Source organism: Phaseolus vulgaris, chromosome 11, assembly GCF_051622355.1.
Source record: "Phaseolus vulgaris cultivar YP4 chromosome 11, ASM5162235v1, whole genome shotgun sequence".
NCBI classification, from domain to species: Eukaryota; Viridiplantae; Streptophyta; class Magnoliopsida; order Fabales; family Fabaceae; genus Phaseolus; species Phaseolus vulgaris.
In genome coordinates this window covers 50,297,199-50,318,888 of record NC_143508.1, presented here as the reverse complement: position 1 = coordinate 50,318,888, position 21,690 = coordinate 50,297,199, and the positions used below count along the sequence as shown (strand labels likewise).

Genomic DNA, 21,690 nt, shown 5'->3' with positions numbered 1-21,690 from the left:
CATTGATTTTGTTATGTAAAGATAAAAGATAAAAAAAAAACAAGGATAATGAAATTTACAAAAAGTTGTATATGAAGAACTCAGTTACATAGACAAGTTAGTTATATCGATCCAAGTAAAATAGTTAGACTAATTGCATAGAAAACAAACTATAGTAATAAGCTTAAAACAATTACTTTAAAACCATAAATAATAACATTGAGTATCATAATATACACTCACAAGTTTGAATAAGCTCATCCTAAAGATTATTCATCACTTTTACACATTTATATATTCCTTTTTCCATTACAAACATGATGCACTTAGTTACCATCACTTCCCTCAAGAATGATCTGTGTGCATTTTCTTTTTTTCAACAAGGAATGGTTTGAACATCATGAGTAATCCAAGTGCTTCAACTATGTTCAAGACAAAAAACACCATATGTGTGCCTGCAAATAAATGTATATCAGTAAGCTCCTTGTAATATAATGCAACTAGTTAAAGAACCAATGACCTCAATAACTATATTCACATTGAATATAGTTTAGCTATAAAATAGTTTATACTCAAGCAGAGCTAAAGCTTAGATAAAGAATTCACATTTGATTTGATCCAACATTTGCATTTTGCTTTATTCTTCAACACCATTAAATTAATAGAAATGTAAGGTATAAGGTTTAGGGTTTAGGATTTAGGGTTTAGAGTTTAGGGTTTACTACTAAAAGTTTATTAAATAAAAACCAATTTAATAGTTTCTAAATTTATATCTAATTGATTACCAAGGTTTTAACTACCAGTTATTTAGATTCTAAATTTGGTAGAAAAATCTTGATAGCTAATTAGATATTTAGAAACTATTTATCATTAACAAAAACTATTTTAGAAACCAATAATTTTTTTAATCTCTAAATAGTATCTAATTTAGTCAATATAATAACTAATTATTTTTTTTTATAAAATTGGATTTTATTCAATGATTTTCTTGAAGTAACGGATTAAACTTAACATATTTTATGCTTTCTGAATGTGAAAAGAAGACCTTTTGACATTTGAAGTTAGGCAAAGAGTGTTCCCATCTGTCATATATTAAACAAAAACCAGAATAGAATATACCTGGGAGGAATGAAGCATCCATCCTCTTTTGTGACCAAGTTAATCTGCATTCATCATCATATAAGAAAATTGTAGATAAAAAGTATGTGAATAAAAAACTCTAATAGTGAAATAATATTCAACCATAGATCATCATATAAGAAAACTGGAGATAGAATGTATGTGAATAAAAACCTTTACTAATGAATTAATTTTCAACTGTTCAAGTGTCTAAGTGGAGTGGGGTATGTTTGGATAAACTTTTCAATAAAAACTTTTAAAAGAGAAATAAGAAGAAAAAATCAAATGTGTTTCTTTTTTAAGTTAATCCGAATGAATCATTGACTAAGTTAATATGCATGAGCTATACAATCATATAACAAAATTATTAAATAGTAAATAATTTTTAGATACCAAAATAATTAGTTGCAATAGTAACTAAATTAAAGATCATTTTAGAAACTAAATAAAAATTGGTTTTTAAATTAGTTTCTAAATAGATATCTAATTAGCTACCAAGGTTTCAACTACCAATTATTTAAATTCTAAATTTGGTAGCAAAAACCTTAGTTGTTAATTAGATACCAATTTAGAAATCATTTAACAATAATATAAACTAATTTAGAAACCAACAATTTTTAGTCCTTAAAATGGTCTCTAATTTAGTTACTATATCAACTGATTATTTTTTCTCTCTAAAATTGTTTTCTATTTCATGATTTTCTTGTAGTGAATGGAGTTAACTGAAACTTAAAGATTTTTGCAAACTTTTCATGAAAATTTCTATAATATTAACTGATTGATTATAAAAATCCAAAAAAACAATCAAATTTTTTGAAATGTTAATCCCAAAGTAGAGATCTACATTAATATTTTTTTTAACTGAGAGGTAAGTCAAACAAAAGTGGAAGAAATAATTGGAAAACTTACACTGCACCACCTGTAACAGGGCCAATAGCATTGAATAGAGACATGCCTGTCATAACAATTCCATTAGCTGCACCTCTTTGGTGTTGTTCCTGTTTTCCAAATCAACATGTTAGGTATGTTACAATTTCATCAACAACAACCCTCCAAAATTTTATCAGGGATTTTTATCATGATGGGGTTATTTATTTTTTTTTTTACCAAAATGGGGTCTGTTTAAAAAAAATTACAAATTTAGGCAAGTTGTGTCAATTTGTCACGACTTCATATGCACAAATCGTCCCAATTTGATACGACTCTGTCATGTCATACTGAAGTCGTACCAACTTGGCATGGCAGAGTCGTGTTTAATTAGAACGATTTATGCATATGAAGTCGTGCCAAATTGACACAACTTGTCTAAATTTTTAATTTTTTTTAAACATATTGCATTTTGATAAAAAAAATAAAAAATAACCCCATCATAATAAAAAAAGCTTTTATAAGAGGACAAAGAATTATCCAAAAATTTACCACTGCTCGATTTTGCAGAAGGAGCAAACCAGTTATAATGGTGATCTAAATCCAATAAAAACAGTAGAATCAGTCAAATTTGTAGCAAACAAAAACTTTTCTAAATGAAGTGAATGATTATAGAGGTGAACTTACAGAAAAAATATTCTTTAGGATTGAAAGAATACTTAACACTACGTATAGTGCTAAGCCTGAGAACAATGTTATGAAGGGGTAGCTTTGCAAAAGAGGTATGGATAAAATCTGCATATGGGACAAAAGGCCATATTTCAAATAACAAAAAAAATGAAATGTTGAAATGAAATAATTGGCACAATCACATGAAAACTCACAGATGAGATGCGAGCAAGCGAAATAGGTCCACTTGCTTTTTCCACAGATGGATATATGGTAAGTTGGTAAATGATAAGTGCAAGACCTAAACATTTGAGAAGTTAGTGAATAATATCTGTCATGCAATAGGTGTTTTACATGTATGTTAAGTATATAACGAAAGTAATAAATTTTATATGGTTCAAGTGGTACTGTATCAAACTAATCATCATGCACACTTGTCTTCTTCATGCTTTCTTCTTTGTAAAGAAAAAGATAAAAAAAAAACATTAAACCTTGTTGTTAAAGTTACACCATTATAGAGATAATAAGAAGAAAAATTTAAATATGGCACGTTAGGAAGAAGGTCGTCTTTGAAGGTTGATTAACAAATAATTTAAAGACTTTTTCTTTAGTTCAATTGAAGGTTTGGTTTTGGATATCATCTAAAATCCCATTTGCTTGTTTTTCTTATTCAGATTACTGTCTTAGACCTTTGGGTTGCCTACGTCCGATTTAGTTTTGGTTTTAGCTTGTTGGTTTAGGGTTTATGAGAATTTTGGTAGAGTAGTTTGGTAAGCTTTAGAGTTCTTTAAATGATTTTTTATTGGTTGACTATTTTTAGTAAGTTGTATAATAAGGGTTGATTCACTCATAAAATATTTCATGTTTATTTATTTATTATTGTTGATAATATAAAGAGAGAGGGGGTGAGAGAAAAGGAAGGAGAGGCATAAAAATATGAGCTATCATATTAAGTCAAATTTGACCAACCAATATATAATCTAATTCGTAACTTTTTCATATAAAAATAATTTTGATCATATATGCTCAAAAAGATATGATACTTGAGATGGCTATAAAATTTTATATATATCAAAATATACTTATGTGAAGTTTGTTAAGCCAAGTGAATAAAAATTTAGCAAGACCAATAAAAAGAGAAAAACATTCTCAAGCAATTGTTATGTGGCTTCATGTAAAATCATAAAATTTGAGTCCACCAATAATAAGAACTTATTGTATGTTCCAGAGATGCACCTGATATTGAAAGAACATTACCAACATTATCAGTTGTAAAGTTTAAACCACCAAACCTTTGAGGAGAAACAGCCCATAAGGAGAAAACCTAAAGAAAACAGTATGGAAGAATGTTGTTCAGTTAAAAATACATGGAAAAAAAGTAGGAAATATCCAAACAAGATATATAAGGACATGCAAAGAAAATTTCTAACCTCATTATTAAGTATCTTACCTCTAGATAAGTAATATCATGAAGTGAGAAAATGCAATATGCAATGATAGATGACATTAAGGGCCAATTAAGGAAGAGGTTTTCATTTTTTTGGATATTTTCTTTGTCAGCCCCATTGTTTCCATTTTCTAAAGCTTTGGCATCTTCCATGGATTCATCACTGTAATTGTGGTTGTGAAGTGTTTCCTGCAGGCATTTTAGCATTTAAGGGTTTTTCATGATAAAAATGGCATCATTGAAATGTTAGACTAAAATCCACAATACACAGAGAGGATAAAAAAATTTCATTTACTGGAATCCAGATGCAGCCAATTGCTACTACAAATGCAAGTGCTGATATTACAAAGTTGGGTAGGAAGTATGGAAACCTGCACAATAATTCATGTTTGGGAAAATGAAAATTAGCACATCATTAAATGATAGAAGGGTAGAAAGACAAAGATGAAAATTGAATCAGAAGACAACTTACTTATCCCAAAAGCTATCCTTTGGAAATATATGAGGGTACTTTTCTACTGGCTGTAATGAAAATTTTCCCAAAGATTAGAAAATGGCTGAAGAATTGTTTCAAGCATCTATGTTCCTCAACCAAATACAGAATTTCAGGTGTCAATCTTCTCAAATCACCATAAAGTCTTTCAATTCAAAATAATTGTTACTATTAAAAATAAAGAAAAAAAACATAGGATTAATTTCCCTTGTGTAAAAATACACACATATGATTGTTTATTTATAGATGAAAATAATAACAGACTAACATAGTAGAATAACAGAAACTATGAGTTAAGTCCATTACATTTAACATCTCAAGTTGGTGCATATGTACAAAACTTGTTACAAAAATATAATCAATTCTAGGTGCCAATAAAAATTTAGTGAAAATATTTTTTAGCTGATCATTCAAATTAACAAATGTAGTCTTGATGTCTCACATGATACAATACTTTCTCAAATGAAATGACCATCAATCTCAATATGTTTTGTCCTTTCATGAAAGACAAGATTTGAGCTAATATGAGGAGTGATTGATTATCACATATGAGTGACCTCTCCAAATTGTAAATTTTGTAAGTATATATTTAAGCCAAATAAACAAATTCACAAGTAGCTGAGATTATAGCTCTATATTATGCTTCAACACTAGATCTTGCTACAACATTTTATTTCTTACTCTTTCAAGAAATAAGATTATAATCACCAATAGAAACACTATCTGAGAGTGGATCTTCTATGAAACGGAGTTCCTGTCCAATCATCATCTGAATAACATACAACTCTAGTATGATTATTGTGACTATATAACAAGCTTTTTCATCTGATATCCTAATGAAAAAGGAATTTACTCACAACACTAACTGCAAATGAAATATCAGGACGAGTAACAGTAAAATAGTTTAAGTTTCCAACTACTCTTTTGTACTTCTTAAAGTCTAAGGGATGTTTCCTCTAACTAGGTAAGAATTTGACATTAGGATACATATGTGTGTTAATAGATTTTGAATTCACTAATTCAATTTCCTCCAAAATATCTAATGCATACTTCATTTGAGAGATAACAATATCATTGTTGGATTGTGTTATCTCAATCTCCAAGAAATATTTGAGTTTGAGAAGATCAGGTTTAACCATCAGAGCTGGAAGAGGAGGAGGATATGACACTAGAAGATAGTATTTCGATGGATGATAGAAAGTCTTACGTGAATATTTAGGTACACTAGACACAACAAGAGGATAAACAACAACCGAAATATGTACTTGATCAAATGGAGACATGTGTGAAGAAGATAAAGACTTAAAATAAAAGAACTCGTAGTGAATGTGTCATCAATAGAGATGAAACAACAGTTAAGAGAGGATGAGAAACATTTATATCCTTTTTTAGATCTAGTGAACCCTAAAAAAAACACATTTGGTGTGACCTAGAAAATAATTATCAAGATCGGACAAAAATTGTGAAGAAAACATGTAGACCCAAAAACTTTAAGTGGTAAGGGATGAAGAGGTTCATGAGGAAACAAAATAAATTGAGGAATTTTATTCTCTAAAATCGAAGATGGCATACAATTAATTAGATAATGCACTAAGAATAACATCACCATGAATTAAAAGAGTGTGAGTAGTGTCAAGAAGATGCCTATTCTTCACCCAACCACACCATTTTGTTGAGGGGTATAAACACAAGATGTTTGGTAAAGAATTCCAAAATTTCATAAAAGTGGTAAAAGAATGACAAAGATACTCTCGAGCATTATGAGTGTGGTTTGAATAAAAACTCCAATTTGATTATTAATTTCTTTATAAAAATATTGAAATATAGAAAATAACTCAAAATGAGTTTTCATCGAAAATAACAAGTACATAATCATAAATAAAAGTAACAAAATACTGAAACCCTAAATTAAACTTAACACGACTTGGTCTCCAAAATGTCAGAGTGCCCTAAGACAAAAGGGAACAAAACACGTTGTGAGCCACGATTAAGACAATAATTACGAATTTGTTTACCTAAATGACACAACTCACAAGACAAACTAAACACTTTGGACAAACATGAAAGAAGGTGAGTCGAACAATGTTCTTACCGACTCAATTGGCTGTAGCAATGAAGTAGTGGTGACAATTGATAGAAAACACCAGTAAACATTCATGAAAAAGCATTAAACTCTAATCCTATATTATAGATATAAAGATAAATATAAAATTTATTACCCTTATATAAAATATAATTGTTTATTTACAAATAAAAATAATAACAAAATAAAAAAACAAAACAGAAACTATGAACAAATATATACTAACTTGATATGGAAAAGAGATATTACCTGAGACAAATAGCCTCCCAATGCTGGGCCAACTATTAAACCTATGCCCCAAGCTGCACTTACCTAAACCCAAATCACAAATTCAATTATTCAATTACTAGTATCCAAATGCAGTTCTAAGAACCACTTAAAGGAGCTGGTGATGCTTACGGTTGAGAGTCCAAGAGTTTGGTGTTCTTCTCGAAAAAGTTCAGAGGCATAGGCCTGTTCAACAATGGAGTTAGGAAAATAAATGCAGGATGAAAACTTGAATGAGATTGAACAAATTAAATGTGCACAAATTCAAAACTGGTATCTAATAGTACTTGTGGATGAAACATGAAATTGCTAACTGTTAGAGTTAAAAATATGATACCCTCACTGGTCCAAGCAAACAATTTAAACTTCCCAGAAGAAACCTCACGATAACAGCCATCCAAAAACTTGTGCTAAGGCCAAATAGTGTGTTGAAAATGACGCTGAGATCAAGTATAAGCATTGATAACTATGAGAAACTTCAAACCAAATCTTAAAGAAAGCATGCAATTCCTTGAAATATATACTTACACTGACATAATTCCAATTGTTATAACAGGTTTTCGACCAATGCGATCAGCTACAGTTCCCCAAAATAAAGATGTCAAACATCTGCCAAGCATAAATGCAGAACCTGCAACATTTTGTATCATGCACACATCACAAATCAATAGCTTACAACAATTCAAGACTTCAAAAAATGGAAATACTAAAAGTAATCTTACCCACGTAACCAGCATAAGAACTAATATCAGCTTCTGTTTTCGCAATATTAAAATCCCTTACCTGAAAATTTTCTTATTAATTACTCAGAATGACTTAGATTGAACATTATGCAGTTCTTGAGAGTTGAACTCATTCATATATTTGGCAGATTTCTTTCTAAATTATCTTTATTATTATAAACAATGACTTGATACTTAAATTCATTTTTCAGTTGTAATGATAAATAAATAAAAACTTAAAATTTAACTTCTAGTACTAGAAATAGATAACTATATATGTACTGAGAGAAGTTGCAGCAAAACCTTCTTGATGGTTAAACTCACCATGAAATAGAGGAATGGAAAGAGAGATGATATTGGCAATGCTGTACAGAAGAGAAGAAAGTGATATCAGATAGGACAAAAAGCAACTGATTCAACCAAAAAACTGACAACAGTAAAACACTGATTTTCATTCAAAACACTGAAATCTAAACTTCCATAAAATATTTGAGCATTCAACATAAATATGAAGCAATCATCTCAATTCAATCATACTGTTCTCCTTCAAGAAAAGAAAAAGGATGAACCGAAGTTTGGATGTGTATGAGTTGCACTTCGATTTCACAGACTACCAATATGAGATTTTCCAACACAACACCACAAAAGTTCCAACAAGAAAACTGTTGTTTTCGAATATACAGTAACAAGAAAACACAGAACTTCTATTGACTTGAAGATTCTATACAGTAAGTTCCTCAAATCCAGTGTCACTACCTTACCTATAAAGTCATCTATATATAACCTTCCATATACATAAACTCCTCAACATGTAAAATACAGGAAAACCGTTTTCATTAATTAGACACTCTAATCTGCTTCACCAATGCGTATTATGATGACAACTCTTGCGTAATATGCATGGACTAACAAATCTAATAAACTTAAGATAAGTTTTAAACGATTCTATACAATATTAACTTAAAAAGTGAACTTTTAAACGATTATGAGATAGGTTTCTAATAGATCCATGATCACAAAAAGATCCATCATCACAAAAAAAGAGTGTGAAATGCTTACCAGCACAAAGCACCAGCATCCACACGATTAAAAGCTTTGTGAAGGGTACACCTTGTCCCTCATTCAACTCGTTGGCTTTATCCACTTTACAACCAGGGCAGTTCTCGTAGTATTTCTTCTTCTTCTCCAACAATGGCTGATTAACATTCTCCTCTTTCATGTTTCTGACAGAACCCCAACACCCTTTTTCCTACACATTTTACATGCATGCATCATTCAAACCCAGTTTTATTTGAAGCACATAATGAAAACCAGACATAGGTTAGTTGAGGAAACGAACATACACACGACCAGAGCAGAAAAGCCTTGGACTTTGTCGTAGGTTTTGGAATGCAAGATGATCATCACCATTCCTTCTTTATCCAATATAAATAACTTGGAACTCTTATTATTATGGTAGTAAGAATTGTAACTGAGGTCAAAGAAATGAAACTTAAAATATTTAATATTTTAATTTTAAAATAAATAAGAGCATTTAATAACTCAAAATTAGTATTATAGAATATAATAATAATAATAATTTCTTAAGTAAAATACTTATTATTATTAATTGTTTAGGGTTTAATGGTATTCAACAAAGTCCACATATGAAGATATGAAGAATGAAAAGTTGATATGAAATTATTTAGAAAAATTTTGATACTTTATATGATGGGACGTGACGAATGTTCTTTTTTCAGACTGTGAACCAGAACGAGTTCCATCAGTATGAACAATTATTTGTGAGAATGATAGAGTGGTCCATTTGCTTTTATGTTTGTTTTCACTTTTATAGGATAAATTAATGATTTAGTCTTTAATCATTAAACAAGTGATCATTTGGTCTATACAAAAATTAAGGTTTTAATTCAGATCTTGAATATGGAAAAGTCATACTGTTGAAGCTTTATAAAAGTTTTTTTGATGAATTTTTTAACTTTAAATTTGTTATAGAGAAAAAGGGGTTGAGAAATCACTAAAAATAATTAATTGGCTTACTTAACAAATAATAAATATTTTTTGTATTAATAATATAACTCAATTAGCTCTTATTTACGAATAAAATGGTCACTTACTTGTTGTACAACTAAAATGAAATCTTATTTAAGAGGAATTATTATTTTTTACTTTATCATTTAATTACAAATTATTTATTCATTAATTGATTTATTTTTATAATAAATATTAAAGGATACGGATACCAGAGTTACAGAAGGATCCTAATATTATTTGGGAGTCTTTTCTAATTATAAGTTGTTTCTCTTTATAAAAAACAATAATTGAGTGTTTTTTCTAATTATCAGTTATTTCTCTTTATATAAAGGAATAACCTTTATTTTATCTTTGTGTGTTATGATTCTAGTATTTAATATTGATTATTTCCTTCTTTAGTAAAACCCTAGAATGAGTGTTTTTATTTGAATAATAAGAAAGAAGAGATATTCATTCTCACATCCTTTGTCTTCAATTTACTCTTTTGTTCATCTCTTCCCTTTTGTTCTATTTTGTAATATGATCATCAGAGCTCTGCTGGATACATTTATTCATGGGTGAAATTGATGATCCCTCACAAGATCTTAGTTCACCTTATCATGTTAGTTCATCAGATAATCCTTCCTTTCTTATTGTCCCTATTATTCTTGAGGGACCAAATTATCATCATTGGTCTCGTTCGTTTCAAATTAGCCTAATTTTAAAGAACAAAATAGGTTTCATTGATGGAACTATAGAAGCTCCTAATCGTACCAAATCATTGTTTCCAACATGGCAGAGAGCCAATATGTTGGTTGTTTCGTGGATTCTCAAGGCTATTTCTCAATCCATCGCGCAGAGCATCATCTGTATGGACAATGTCTTTGACATATGGAATGATTTAAAGGAAAGGTTCTCACAAGGAGACATGATTCGTATTTCTGATATCCAGGAGATGATTTCTTCTTTTAAACAAGGTGAGTTGACTATTACAAACTATTTCACTCAGTTAAAAATTCTTTGGGATGAACTTGATCTTTTTCGCCCGCTATCCGCTTCTTCATGTGCCTTTAAATGCAATACTTTTGTGAATGTTTCTAAATATAAAACACAAGACCAGATTATCAAATTTCTAAGGGGACTAAATGATAATTATTCGACTGTGAGAACTCAAATTTTATTGATGGACCCTTTGCCATCCTTGAATAAAGTTTGCTCTCTTGTTACACAACAAGAGAGGCAAATATTTGGTGATCAATCCAAGGCAATGATTGCTACTAGCAAAGGAGGTTACAAAAACAATGCTACAACCTATGGCAGAGGTGCTGGATACGGAAGAGGAAGCAATGGAAGAGGATATACTTCCAAAATTTGTAGTCATTGTGGAAGGACAGGGCATACCATTGAGACATGTTATAAAAAGCATGGCTTTCCACCTCATTTCAAGTTCAAAAATCAGAATCATGATCAAAGTCATAGTAATGCAGTTTTTCAGAATACAAATTTCAATAATAATGAGAAGAATCATGAAGGTTCAAAGTCAGAAGTGGAGTCTCAACAAATTGGGTTTTACTCCTGAGCAGTATCAAACATTGTTAGCTCTTTTACAACAGACCAAATCCAGTGGCAATGCTTCTAATCAAGTCTCTATTATTCCCTCCAATCCCTCCAATCAAACAGGTAATAATTTTATTTCTTCTTTTAGTTCTTGGATTATTGATAGTGGTGTTATTGATCACATTTGTTCATCTTTAACTTATTTCACTTCATATCATCAAATTGATCTTATTTATGTCAAATTACCAAATGGAAATCAAGTCATTGCCAATTATTCTGGAAGTGTTTTTCTTAATCAAAATCATGTCATAGACAATGTTTTGTACATTCCTTGCTTCAATTTTAATCTTCTTTCCGTAGCAAAATTAATTGATAAACTATCTTGTGTTCTTACCTTTGACTTTAATGGTTGTCACATTCATGACAAAATGACAATGAAGATGATTGGAATCGCTAAGACGCAAGATAGACTTTATATACTCAGGATCCCATCTTACCAGAAATTTCAAATTAAACCCCTTGAATGTACACACACCATCAATACTGTTAATGTCAGTGCTAGTGATCTAGAAACCCTTTGGAATTTTCGATTAGGTCATATTTCAAATAAATGTATTGATGTTATCAAGAATAAATTTCCTTTTGTTAAATATAACAAATCTTTTGTTTGTGATGTTTGTCATTTTGCAAAGCAAAAAAGACTTTTTTTTCCTATTAGTACATCTAAATCAAAAAATGTTTTGATTTGATTCATGTAGATGTTTGGGGACCATACTCAATACCATCAATTCATGGTCATAAATATTTTTTGACCATAATTGATGACTATTCGAGGTAGACATGGATTTTTCTTTTGAAACAAAAATTTGAAGTTGTTAAGGTTTTGGAAAATTTTGTTATTTTTGTTCAAACACAGTTTGAGACAACAATAAAAATAATAAGAAGTGATAATGGAACTGAATTTTTCATGACTAATTTTGTTGTCAGTAAAGGAATAATACATCAAACATCATGTGTCAATACTCCACAACAAAATAGTATAGTTGAAAGGAAACATGGTCATTTATTAGATGTAGCAAGAACTCTTATGATACAATCTCATTTACCCAAAATTTATTGGTCATATTCTGTGATACATGCTGCGCATATTATAAACATGCTTCCCACACATGTTTTAAACTATTATTCTCCTCATGAAATGCTTTCAAAACTGATGCAAATTTTAATGGATTAAAGGTGTTTGGTTCTTTATGTTATGCTAGCACCTTGTCAACAAATAGAAGAAAATTTGATCCAAGAGCATCAAAATGTGTTTTTATTGGTTTTCAACGGGGGACAAAAGGATATATTTTGTTGAATATTCAATCAAGAGAAATTTTTGTGTCTAGGGATGTTGTCTTTTATGAACATGTTTTTCCATACCAAAGGGTTCAAGATACTAGCCATGAAACTAACAATCCCGACGTTAATGATCAAATTTTGTTTGCTGAAGATCAATTTGTCTTAAGTCAGTCATCACAAGTCATTCTTGCACCTTGTGATAATACACCTTGTCATAATGTTGAAAATAGCAGTGATAATAATTGTGAGTCACAAATTGAGGTTTCAGAAGAAGATTGTTCCCATATAGACTAAAACCTCAATGAAAATCATGATATAGAACAAAGTTTTGAATCAGATCCATCTGTCCGAATGAGCACAAGAATAAAAAAATCACCTGAGTATTTAAAGGATTATCATTGTAATCTTAATGTTTCCAGTACATCTTTAAGCGTTAAATATCCTTTGAATTCTGTTTTGTCTTATAGCAATTTATCTCCTTCTTACAAATCTTTTGTTATGTCTATTTCTTCACATGTTGAGCCAAACACTTATTCTGAAGCTGTGAAACATGACTGTTGGAGAAAAGCTATACAATGTGAGATATCTGCTTTAGAGTCAAATCAAACTTGGGAGACTGCTCTTCTGCCTCAGAACAAAGCTGCCATAGGTTGCAAATGGGTATTCAAAATAAAATATAAGGTTGATGGAACAATTGAAAGGTATAAAGCAAGATTAGTGGGAAAGGGATATACACAAACAGAAGGCATTGACTACCTCCATACTTTCTCTCCAGTAGCAAAGATGACCACCATAAGGTTGCTTCTTTCTTTAGCCTTCTATTTATAATTGGGAATTGAAACAATTAGACATAAACAATGCTTTTTTACATGGAGATTTGAAAGAAGATGTATACATGGTTGCTCCTCCTGGATTGACTTCTATTCCACCAGGAAAAGTTTGTAAACTAAAAAAGGCTTTATATGGCCTTAAACAAGCCAGCAGAGAATGGTTTGCCAAACTGTCATCATTTTTGCTTTCTATGGGATATACTCAATCTATGAATGATCATTCCTTGTTCATTAATTCTTCTGAAGGATCTTTTACAGCATTATTGGTATATATGGATGATATAATATTGGAAGGAAATGATAAAGAAGAGATTGTTCGAATCAAACAAGCCTTGAATCAGACATTCAAGATTAAAGATCTTGGGAATTTAAGATACTTTCTTGGTCTAGAAGTAGCAAGAAGTAAGACAGGAATAATGGTAAATCAAAGGAAATATGCATTGGAATTATTAACCGATGCAGGTCTTTTAGCCTGCAAACCTGCACCCACTCCTATTGATAATCATGAGAAATTCTCTTCTACTGGAAGTATTCCTTTCACAGATATTCAAGCCTACAGAAGATTGATTGGAAGGCTTATGTATCTTACTAATACCCGACCTGACATAACATTTTCTGTGCAACAACTTTCTCAATTTCTTGCTAAGCCTACAATTGTTCACTATAATGCAGCGATTAGAATTCTCAGATATATCAAAGGGGCTCCAAGTCTTGGTATATTTTTCTCTTCCACTACTTCTGTTCATCTCAAAGCCTTTTGTGATAGTGATTGGGGCACCTGCAGTGATTCAAGACAATCAGTGACTGGTTTTAGTGTGTATCTTGGGAATTCTCTCATATCTTGGAAATCAAAGAAGCAAGGAACAATATCAAAGAGTTCTTGTGAAGTTGAATACAGGGCAATGACCACTGTTACATGTGAAATTCAATAGCTAACTTATCTTCTTCAATATTTCAAAGTTCCTTTTGAGCAACCATCTCTTTTATACTGTGACAATGACTCAGCAAGATACATTGCAGCAAATCCAGTATTTCACGAGCGTACAAAACATATAGAAATAGATTGTCATGTGGTCAGAGAAAAATTAAAGAAGGGTCTCATCCATTTGCTTCCCATTTCCACCACAGAGCAACTAGTTGATATTTATACCAAAGCTTTAAGTCCTCAATCTTTTAAGAATATTTGTTCCAAGTTGGGTCTCATCAATATTTGCTCTCCAGCTTGTGGCGGGATATTAAAGGATACGGATACCAGAGTTACAAAAGGATCCTAATATTAATTGGGAGTCTTTTCTAATTATCAGTTGTTTCTCTTTATAAAAAAGAATAATTGGGCGCGTCTTTTCTAATTATCAGTTATTTCTCCTTATAGAAATGAATAACCTTTATTTTATCTTTGTGTGTTATGATTCTAGTATTTAATATTGATTATTTTCTTCTTTAGTTAAACCCTATAATGAGTGTACTACTTGTATATATTCAGACAATTTGTTTTGATTTGAATAATAAGAAAGAATATATATTCATTCTCACATCCTTTGTCTTCAGTTTACTCTTTTGTTCATCTCTTCCCTTTTGTTCATCTCTGTTCTATTTTGTAATAATAAATATAAAAAATCACGTCAATGATGGTTTGTAATTAAAAATTAATATATAATTATTTTACATGGCTAGTGTAAGGACCAAAAAATAGATAAAATTAGTTTACATTATTAGTGTAAAGATAAAAAAATTGTTTTAGAGTTCTACTGGTATAATTAAAATGACACTTAAATATTTATTATTAATTTGAAAAAGTGAATATGAATAGAAAAATCAATAATTCAGTTTTATTATTTCTTCTAGACACTATTTTTTTTCCTCTTTTGCTCTCTCTTAGATTTTCATAATAATAATATTTGCTCTTTCATTATACTAACAATCGGAGGTCACCACTAGACTTCTGGTAATAGATACAACAAAATTACCCGACTCGAATTTTAGTTAAAGTAAGTTTATTTTCCTCCTTCTCTCTGAGTCAATTTTGAGTTTTATGTTGTGTTTGAATATAGAATTGGAAGTGTGAGGATGTGAAGAAAAATTGTGTGTTTGGATTGGAGTATGTTAGAGTGAATGAGTGAAGAAAATTTATTGAGATATATGAGTGATGTGATGGTTGCGAGAGTATTTTGAATTATTTTTAATATAATTAAATATTTTTGTTAGTTAATATTATTTATAAATTATTTCATTTGTATTATATTATGTTATATATATATAATATATATATATATAATATAAAAATATTATTATTATGAACTGTGCTCAAAGTAGTTAAAATAAATGTTACAAACAATTACCCTAAACCAGAAATAATTGTAACAACATTACCAAGCAATAACATTGAGTAACATAATATACACTCACAAGTTTGATAAAAAAATTGTTTTTCTGTATGCCTTTTTCCATTGAATAGGTGCCATCAAATTAACTAGTCTCAATTATGACAAACTTGATGCTCTTAGTTACCATCACTTCCCTCAAGAGAGAACAATAGCTAAAAGAAATTCCTTCTGCTAATTTGATTGGTATCAGTGTAACTGATCTGTGTGCATTTTCTTTTTTTCAACAAGGAATGGTTTGAACATCATGAGTAATCCAAATGCTTGAATTATGTTCAGGACAAAGAACACCATATGTGTGCCTGCAAACAAAAGAACCAATTATCTCAATAACTATATTCACATCAAATATCTATAAAATAGTTTCTGCTTAACCAGAGCTAAAGCTTAGATAAAGAATTCACATTTGATTTGGTCAAACATTTGCCTTTTGCTTTATTCTTCAACGCTATTAAACTAATAGAAGTGTTATATCTGACCTTCTGAGCACACAGATTAAACTTAACATATTTTATGCTTTCTGAATGTGAAAAGAAGACCTTTTGACATTTGAAGTTTGGCAAAGAGTGTTCCCATCTGTGATATATTAAACAAAAACCAGAATAAAATATACCTGGGAGGAATGAAGCATCCATCCTCTTTTGTGACCAAGTTAATCTGCATTCACCATCATCATGTAAGAAAATTGGAGATAAATAAAAACTTCAACTAATGAATAATATTCAACCATCATCATGGAAACTATCATTTTAGATGTTAATTCCAAGTAGAGATCTACATTCATATTTATTGAAATGAGAGGTAAGTCCAACAAAAGTGGAAGAAATCATAGAAAAACTTACAATGTACCACCAGTAGCAGGGCCAATAGCACTGAATAGAGACATGCATGTCAAAGCAACTCCATTAGCTGCACCTCTTTGGTGTTGTTCCTGTTTTCCAAATCAACATCTTAGATATGCTACACTACACTTCCATCAATAACTACTCTCCAGAATTTTATAGAATCAGAGGACAAAGAATTATCAAAAATTTACCACTGCTCGGTTTTGTAGAAGGAGCAAACCGGTTATAATGGTGATCTAAATCCAATAAAAGAAGTAGAATCAGTCAAGTTTGTAGCATACAGAAACTGATAACACGGGGTTTAGCATATTCAGTCCTCAAAATCACCAATAAATGATTACAGAGGTGCACTTACAGACAGAATATTCTTTAGAATTGAAAAAATACTTAACACTATGTATAGTGCTAAGCCTGACAACAATGCTATGAAGGGGTAGCTTTGCAAAAGAGGTATGGACAAAATCTGCATATGGGACAACAGGGTATATTTCAAATAACAAAAAATGAAATGTTGAAATGAAATAATTGCCACAATCTTATGAAAACTCACAGATGAGATGCGGGCAAGCGAAATAGGTCCACTAGTTTTTTCCACAGATGGATATATGGTAAGTTGGTAAATGATAAGTGCAAGACCTGAACATTTGATAAGTCAGTGAATAATATTTGTCATGCAATAGGTATATACAGATCAACACTATGTAAGTTTTTTTACATCTATGTTAAGTATAGAACAACACATATATGCACAAAAAGATATGATACTTGAGATGGCTATAACATTTTATATCAAATTATACTTATGTGAAGTTTAAGAACCCAAGTCAGTAAAATTCAGCAAGACCAGTAAAAAGAGAAAAACACTTGCAAGCAACTATGGCCTCATGTGAATTCATAAGATTTGAGTCCAACAATAATAAGAATCTATTGTTTGTTCCAGAGACACACCTGATATTGAAAGAACATTACCAACATCATCAGTTGTAAAGTTTAAACCCCCAAGCCTTTGAGGACTAACAGCCCATAAGGAGAAAACCTAAAGAAAACAGTATGGATCAATGTTCTTCAGTTAAAAACGCATGGAGAAAGCAGGAAATATCCACACAAGTTAGACATGCAAAGAAATTTTCTAACCTCATTAAGTATCATACCTCTAGATAAGCAATATCATGAAGTGAGAAAATGCAATATGAAATGATGGATGACATTAAGGGCCAATTAAGGAAGAGGTTTTCGTTTTTCTGAATATTTTCAATGCCAGCCCCACTGTTTCCATTTTCTAAAGCTTTGGCATCTTCTGTGTATTCATCGCTACAATTGTGGTTGTGAAGTGTTTCCTGCAGGTATTTCAACAATTATATTGCTTCTGTAGAGGAACTAGACAGCATAAACAGCAAAGAAAAAGTGCAGTTAAGCTGAGAAAAACATACAAGGGTTTTTCATTGTAAGATTCTAAATGTTAAAATAAAATCCATAATACATAAAGAGGATAAAAAAAGTTCAGTCAATGAGATACATACCGGAATCCAGATGCAGCCAATTGCTACTACAAATGCAAATGTTGATATTACAATGTTGGGTAAGAAGTATGGAAACCTGCAGAATAATTCATGTTTGGGAAAGTGAAAATCAGCACATCAATAAATGATAAAAGGGTAGAAAGACAAAGATGAAAATTGAATCAGAAGACAACTTACTTATCCCAAAAGCTATCCTTTGGAAATATATGAGGGTACTTTTCTACTGGCTACAATGAAATTTTCCCAAAGTATTAGAAAATGCAGATGGATTATTTCAAGCATCTATGAACTGAAAACAGAATTTCTGGTATAATCTTCTCAAAACACCAGAAGTCTTTCAATTCAAAAACAATTGTTACAAAGAAAATATATATTGTATACTCCAGATGGAAAAGAATAGAGATAGTACCTGAGACAAATAGCCTCCCAATGCTGGGCCAATTATTAAACCTATGCCCCAAGCTGCACTTACCTAAACCCAAATCACAAATTCAATTACTAGTGTGGAAATGCAGTTCTAAGAACTACTTAAAGGAGCTGGTGATGCTTACGGTTGAGAGTCCAAGAGCTTGGTGTTCTTCTCGAAAAAGTTCAGTTGTATAGGCCTGTTGAATAAAGGAGTTAAGAAAATAGCTGTTCTAATGGAAACTTGAATGAGATTTAACAAGTTAAATGTGCACAAATTCAAAATTGATATCACATAGTACATGTGGATGAAACATGAAATTGCTGACTTTAGGAGTCAAAAATATTATACCTTCACTGGTCCAAACAAACAATTTAAACTTCCCAGAAGAAACCTCATGATAACAGCCATCCAAAAACTTGTGCTAAGGCCAAATAGTGTGTTGAAAATGATGCTGAAATCAAGTAAGAATTGAAAATTATGAAAAACTTGAAAGCAAAACATAAAGAAAGCATGCAATTCCTTTACATATATACTTACACTGAAATAATTCCAATAATTATAACAGGTTTTCGACCAATGCGATCAGCTATAGTTCCCCACAATAAAGATGTCAAACATCTGCCAAGCATAAATGCAGAACCTGCAACATTTTGTATCATGCAGACACCACAGATAAATAGCTTACAACAATTCAAGACTTCAAAAAATGGAAATACTAGAAGTGATCTTACCCACATAACCAGAATAAGAACTAATATCAGCTTCTGTTTTCGCAATATTAAAATCCCTTACCTGAAAATAAATGTTAAATATTGAGGATATGCAGCAGCATAAAGTTAATCATTCATTGAAGATTTTTTTTCTCGAGTAATTCATAACCAAGAACAAAACAGGAGGAAGAACATAAGCAATAAAAAATTGACTTTTGTGTGTTTAACACTGAAGAAAAATTTCTAATTAATTACTCAGAATGACTTGGATTGAACATTATGCTATTTTCTGTTTCCTTCTAAATTATTATGCTATTATATATATAACATTGTAAGAAAAATAATCAATACTAATTAGTTTTAAAGACAAAAAATAATTAGTTATTATACTATTTTATAAGTTAAAAAAAATATTTTTATTTAAAGTAATTTATATTATTAATAAAAAATTATAAAATAATTTTTAAATTAACATCCAACATTATTTAATAAGAGAGCTACTAATTATTCTAGATTTCAAATTAATCTTTAATTTAAAATTATAAACAAAATTTTGATAGTTAATGTTTTATATTAATTTAAAAACTATTTTATAAATTTTTATTAGTAATAGAAACTATTTTAAATACCAATTTTATTTTAAATACCAACTTGAAAATTATTTTAAAAATCTTTATTAATCATAAAAACTATTTTAAATACCGGTAAATTTTTAATTTATAAAATACTGTCTAATTAAATTACTATAGTTATTAATTATTCTTATAGTTATTTTTTTTTCTCTAAATTAGTTGTTATTAAATAATTTAAATTAATTGTTATTAAATAAATCTTTTTAATTATAAAAATGTTGATTAAACAATGACTTGATACTTAAATTCATTTTTCAGTTGTAATGATAAATAAATAAAAACTTAAAATTGAACTTCTAGTACTAGAAATAGATATATGTACTGAGAGAAGTTGCAGCAAAGCCCTCTTGATGGTTAAACTCACCATGAAATAAAGGAATGGAAAGAGAGATGATATTGGCAATGCTGTACAGAACACAAGAAAGTGACATCAGATAGAACAAAAAGCAACTGATTCAACCAAAAAACTGACAACAGTAAAACACTGATTTTCATTCAAAACACTGAAATCTAAAATCCCATAAAATATTTGAGCATTCAACAGAAATATGAAGCAATAATCTCGATTCAATCATTCACCAATAGTTGACCTTTTTCCTGTTTTTCTTCAAGAAAAGAAAAGGATGAACTGAAGTTTGGATGTGTATGAACTTCGATTTCACAGATTACCAATATGAGATTTTCCAACACAACACCACAAAAGTTGCAACAAGAAAACTGTTGTGTTCGAATATACAGTAACAAGAAAACACAAAACTTTTATTGAGTTGAAGATTATATACAGTAAGTTCCTCAAATCCAGTGAAACTACCATACTCATAATAAGTCATCTGTAGATAACCTTCCATATACATAAACTCATCAACATGTAGAATCTAGGAAACCAATTTTCATTAAATAGACACTCTAATCTTCTTCACCAAGGCATAAGAAGCACAGACACGGATACGGGCACGGATACGACACGGACAAGAAGATACGGTTAAACAGAAAATTATAGGACACGGGACACGGCTATATATAAATTAAAATGTAGTAATATATTTTGTTATATGAAAAAAAACAAAAAAAAAACATAATGTTTAACTTTTACTTTTTGGAAATTTTAATATTTTGTTTGAGATTTTGTTTAGATTTTATCATATTTTATCTGAGATTTAGTGTGAAAGAGAAGAGGTCTTTAAAATACTGAGCGACGTTTCTTTTTCTAACTTTTCTGGCGTGTCCAAGGAGGGAAACGTGCCTCCTCCGACGTATCCAGAAAGAGGGTTGTTTCCGGTCCAATAAAAGACGTCTAACACCGTGTTGAGCACGCTTCCACTGTGTGTCCGTGTCCGTGGTGTATCGGAAACACCGACGGCGCCATTTTGACCGTATCCGAACTTCACCATGATCACAAAAACCAGAACCAACTCTTGCAGAAGTTATAATGCATGAAAAGAGTGTGAAATGCATACCAGCACAAAGCACGAGCATCCACACGATGAAAAGCTTTGTGAAGGGTACACCTTGTCCCTCACTCAACTCTTTCTCTTTATCCACTTTACAACCAGGGCAGTTCTCGTAGTACTTCTTCTTCTTCTTCTCCAACAATGGCTGTTTAACATTCTCCTCTTCCATGTTTCTGACAGAACCCCACCACCCTTTTTCCTACACATTTCACATGCATGCATCAGTCTAACCCAGTTTGTTTTGAAGCACATAATGAAAACCAGACATAGGTTGAGGAAACGAACATACACACGACCAGAGGAGAAAACTCTTAGACTTTGTCGTAGGTTGGGAATGCAAGAATAAACATCATCGACA

At 30.6% G+C, this 21,690-nt stretch overlaps 3 protein-coding genes across 5 annotated transcripts; 1 reads left to right on the top strand and 2 right to left on the bottom strand.

Annotated features, from left to right (window-relative positions):
* Positions 1-324: 324 nt before the first annotated feature.
* On the bottom strand, positions 325-8,903 carry LOC137809458 (protein ZINC INDUCED FACILITATOR-LIKE 1). Its single transcript, XM_068610569.2, has 17 exons — positions 8,706-8,903; positions 7,971-8,011; positions 7,647-7,707; positions 7,453-7,555; positions 7,262-7,364; positions 7,057-7,110; positions 6,907-6,969; positions 4,554-4,603; positions 4,377-4,452; positions 4,085-4,270; positions 3,871-3,958; positions 2,850-2,935; positions 2,653-2,760; positions 2,518-2,562; positions 2,008-2,096; positions 1,099-1,142; positions 325-434 (listed from the first exon to the last, which is right to left on the bottom strand). The coding sequence occupies exons 1-17, from the start codon at positions 8,863-8,865 to the stop codon at positions 325-327; spliced, it is 1,467 nt and encodes a 488-aa protein (XP_068466670.1). The 5' UTR covers positions 8,866-8,903.
* A 1,327-nt stretch (positions 8,904-10,230) lies between these two features.
* On the top strand, positions 10,231-15,504 carry LOC137809450 (uncharacterized). Its single transcript, XM_068610560.2, has 3 exons — positions 10,231-11,142; positions 11,256-11,336; positions 15,436-15,504. Exons 1-3 carry the CDS (start codon positions 10,231-10,233, stop codon positions 15,502-15,504), a joined length of 1,062 nt encoding a protein of 353 aa, XP_068466661.2.
* A 221-nt stretch (positions 15,505-15,725) lies between these two features.
* Positions 15,726-21,690, bottom strand: LOC137830739 (protein ZINC INDUCED FACILITATOR-LIKE 1). 3 transcript variants are annotated; one of them, XM_090297628.1, is made up of 18 exons: positions 21,618-21,690; positions 21,339-21,531; positions 20,246-20,286; positions 19,271-19,331; positions 19,077-19,179; positions 18,888-18,990; positions 18,682-18,735; positions 18,540-18,602; positions 18,308-18,357; positions 18,131-18,206; positions 17,762-17,947; positions 17,559-17,646; positions 17,161-17,246; positions 16,966-17,073; positions 16,802-16,846; positions 16,608-16,696; positions 16,379-16,422; positions 15,726-16,067 (listed from the first exon to the last, which is right to left on the bottom strand). In XM_090297628.1, exons 2-18 carry the CDS (start codon positions 21,499-21,501, stop codon positions 15,955-15,957), a joined length of 1,473 nt encoding a protein of 490 aa, XP_090153754.1. In that variant the 5' UTR covers positions 21,502-21,531; positions 21,618-21,690; the 3' UTR covers positions 15,726-15,954. The 3 variants fall into 3 exon arrangements, with proteins under 3 accessions (XP_090153754.1, XP_068494352.1, XP_090153755.1); XM_068638251.2 differs by having other exon boundaries at positions 21,622-21,680; XM_090297629.1 differs by lacking the exons at positions 18,682-18,735; positions 18,888-18,990; positions 19,077-19,179; ... (2 more) ...; positions 21,339-21,531; positions 21,618-21,690 and having other exon boundaries at positions 18,308-18,353.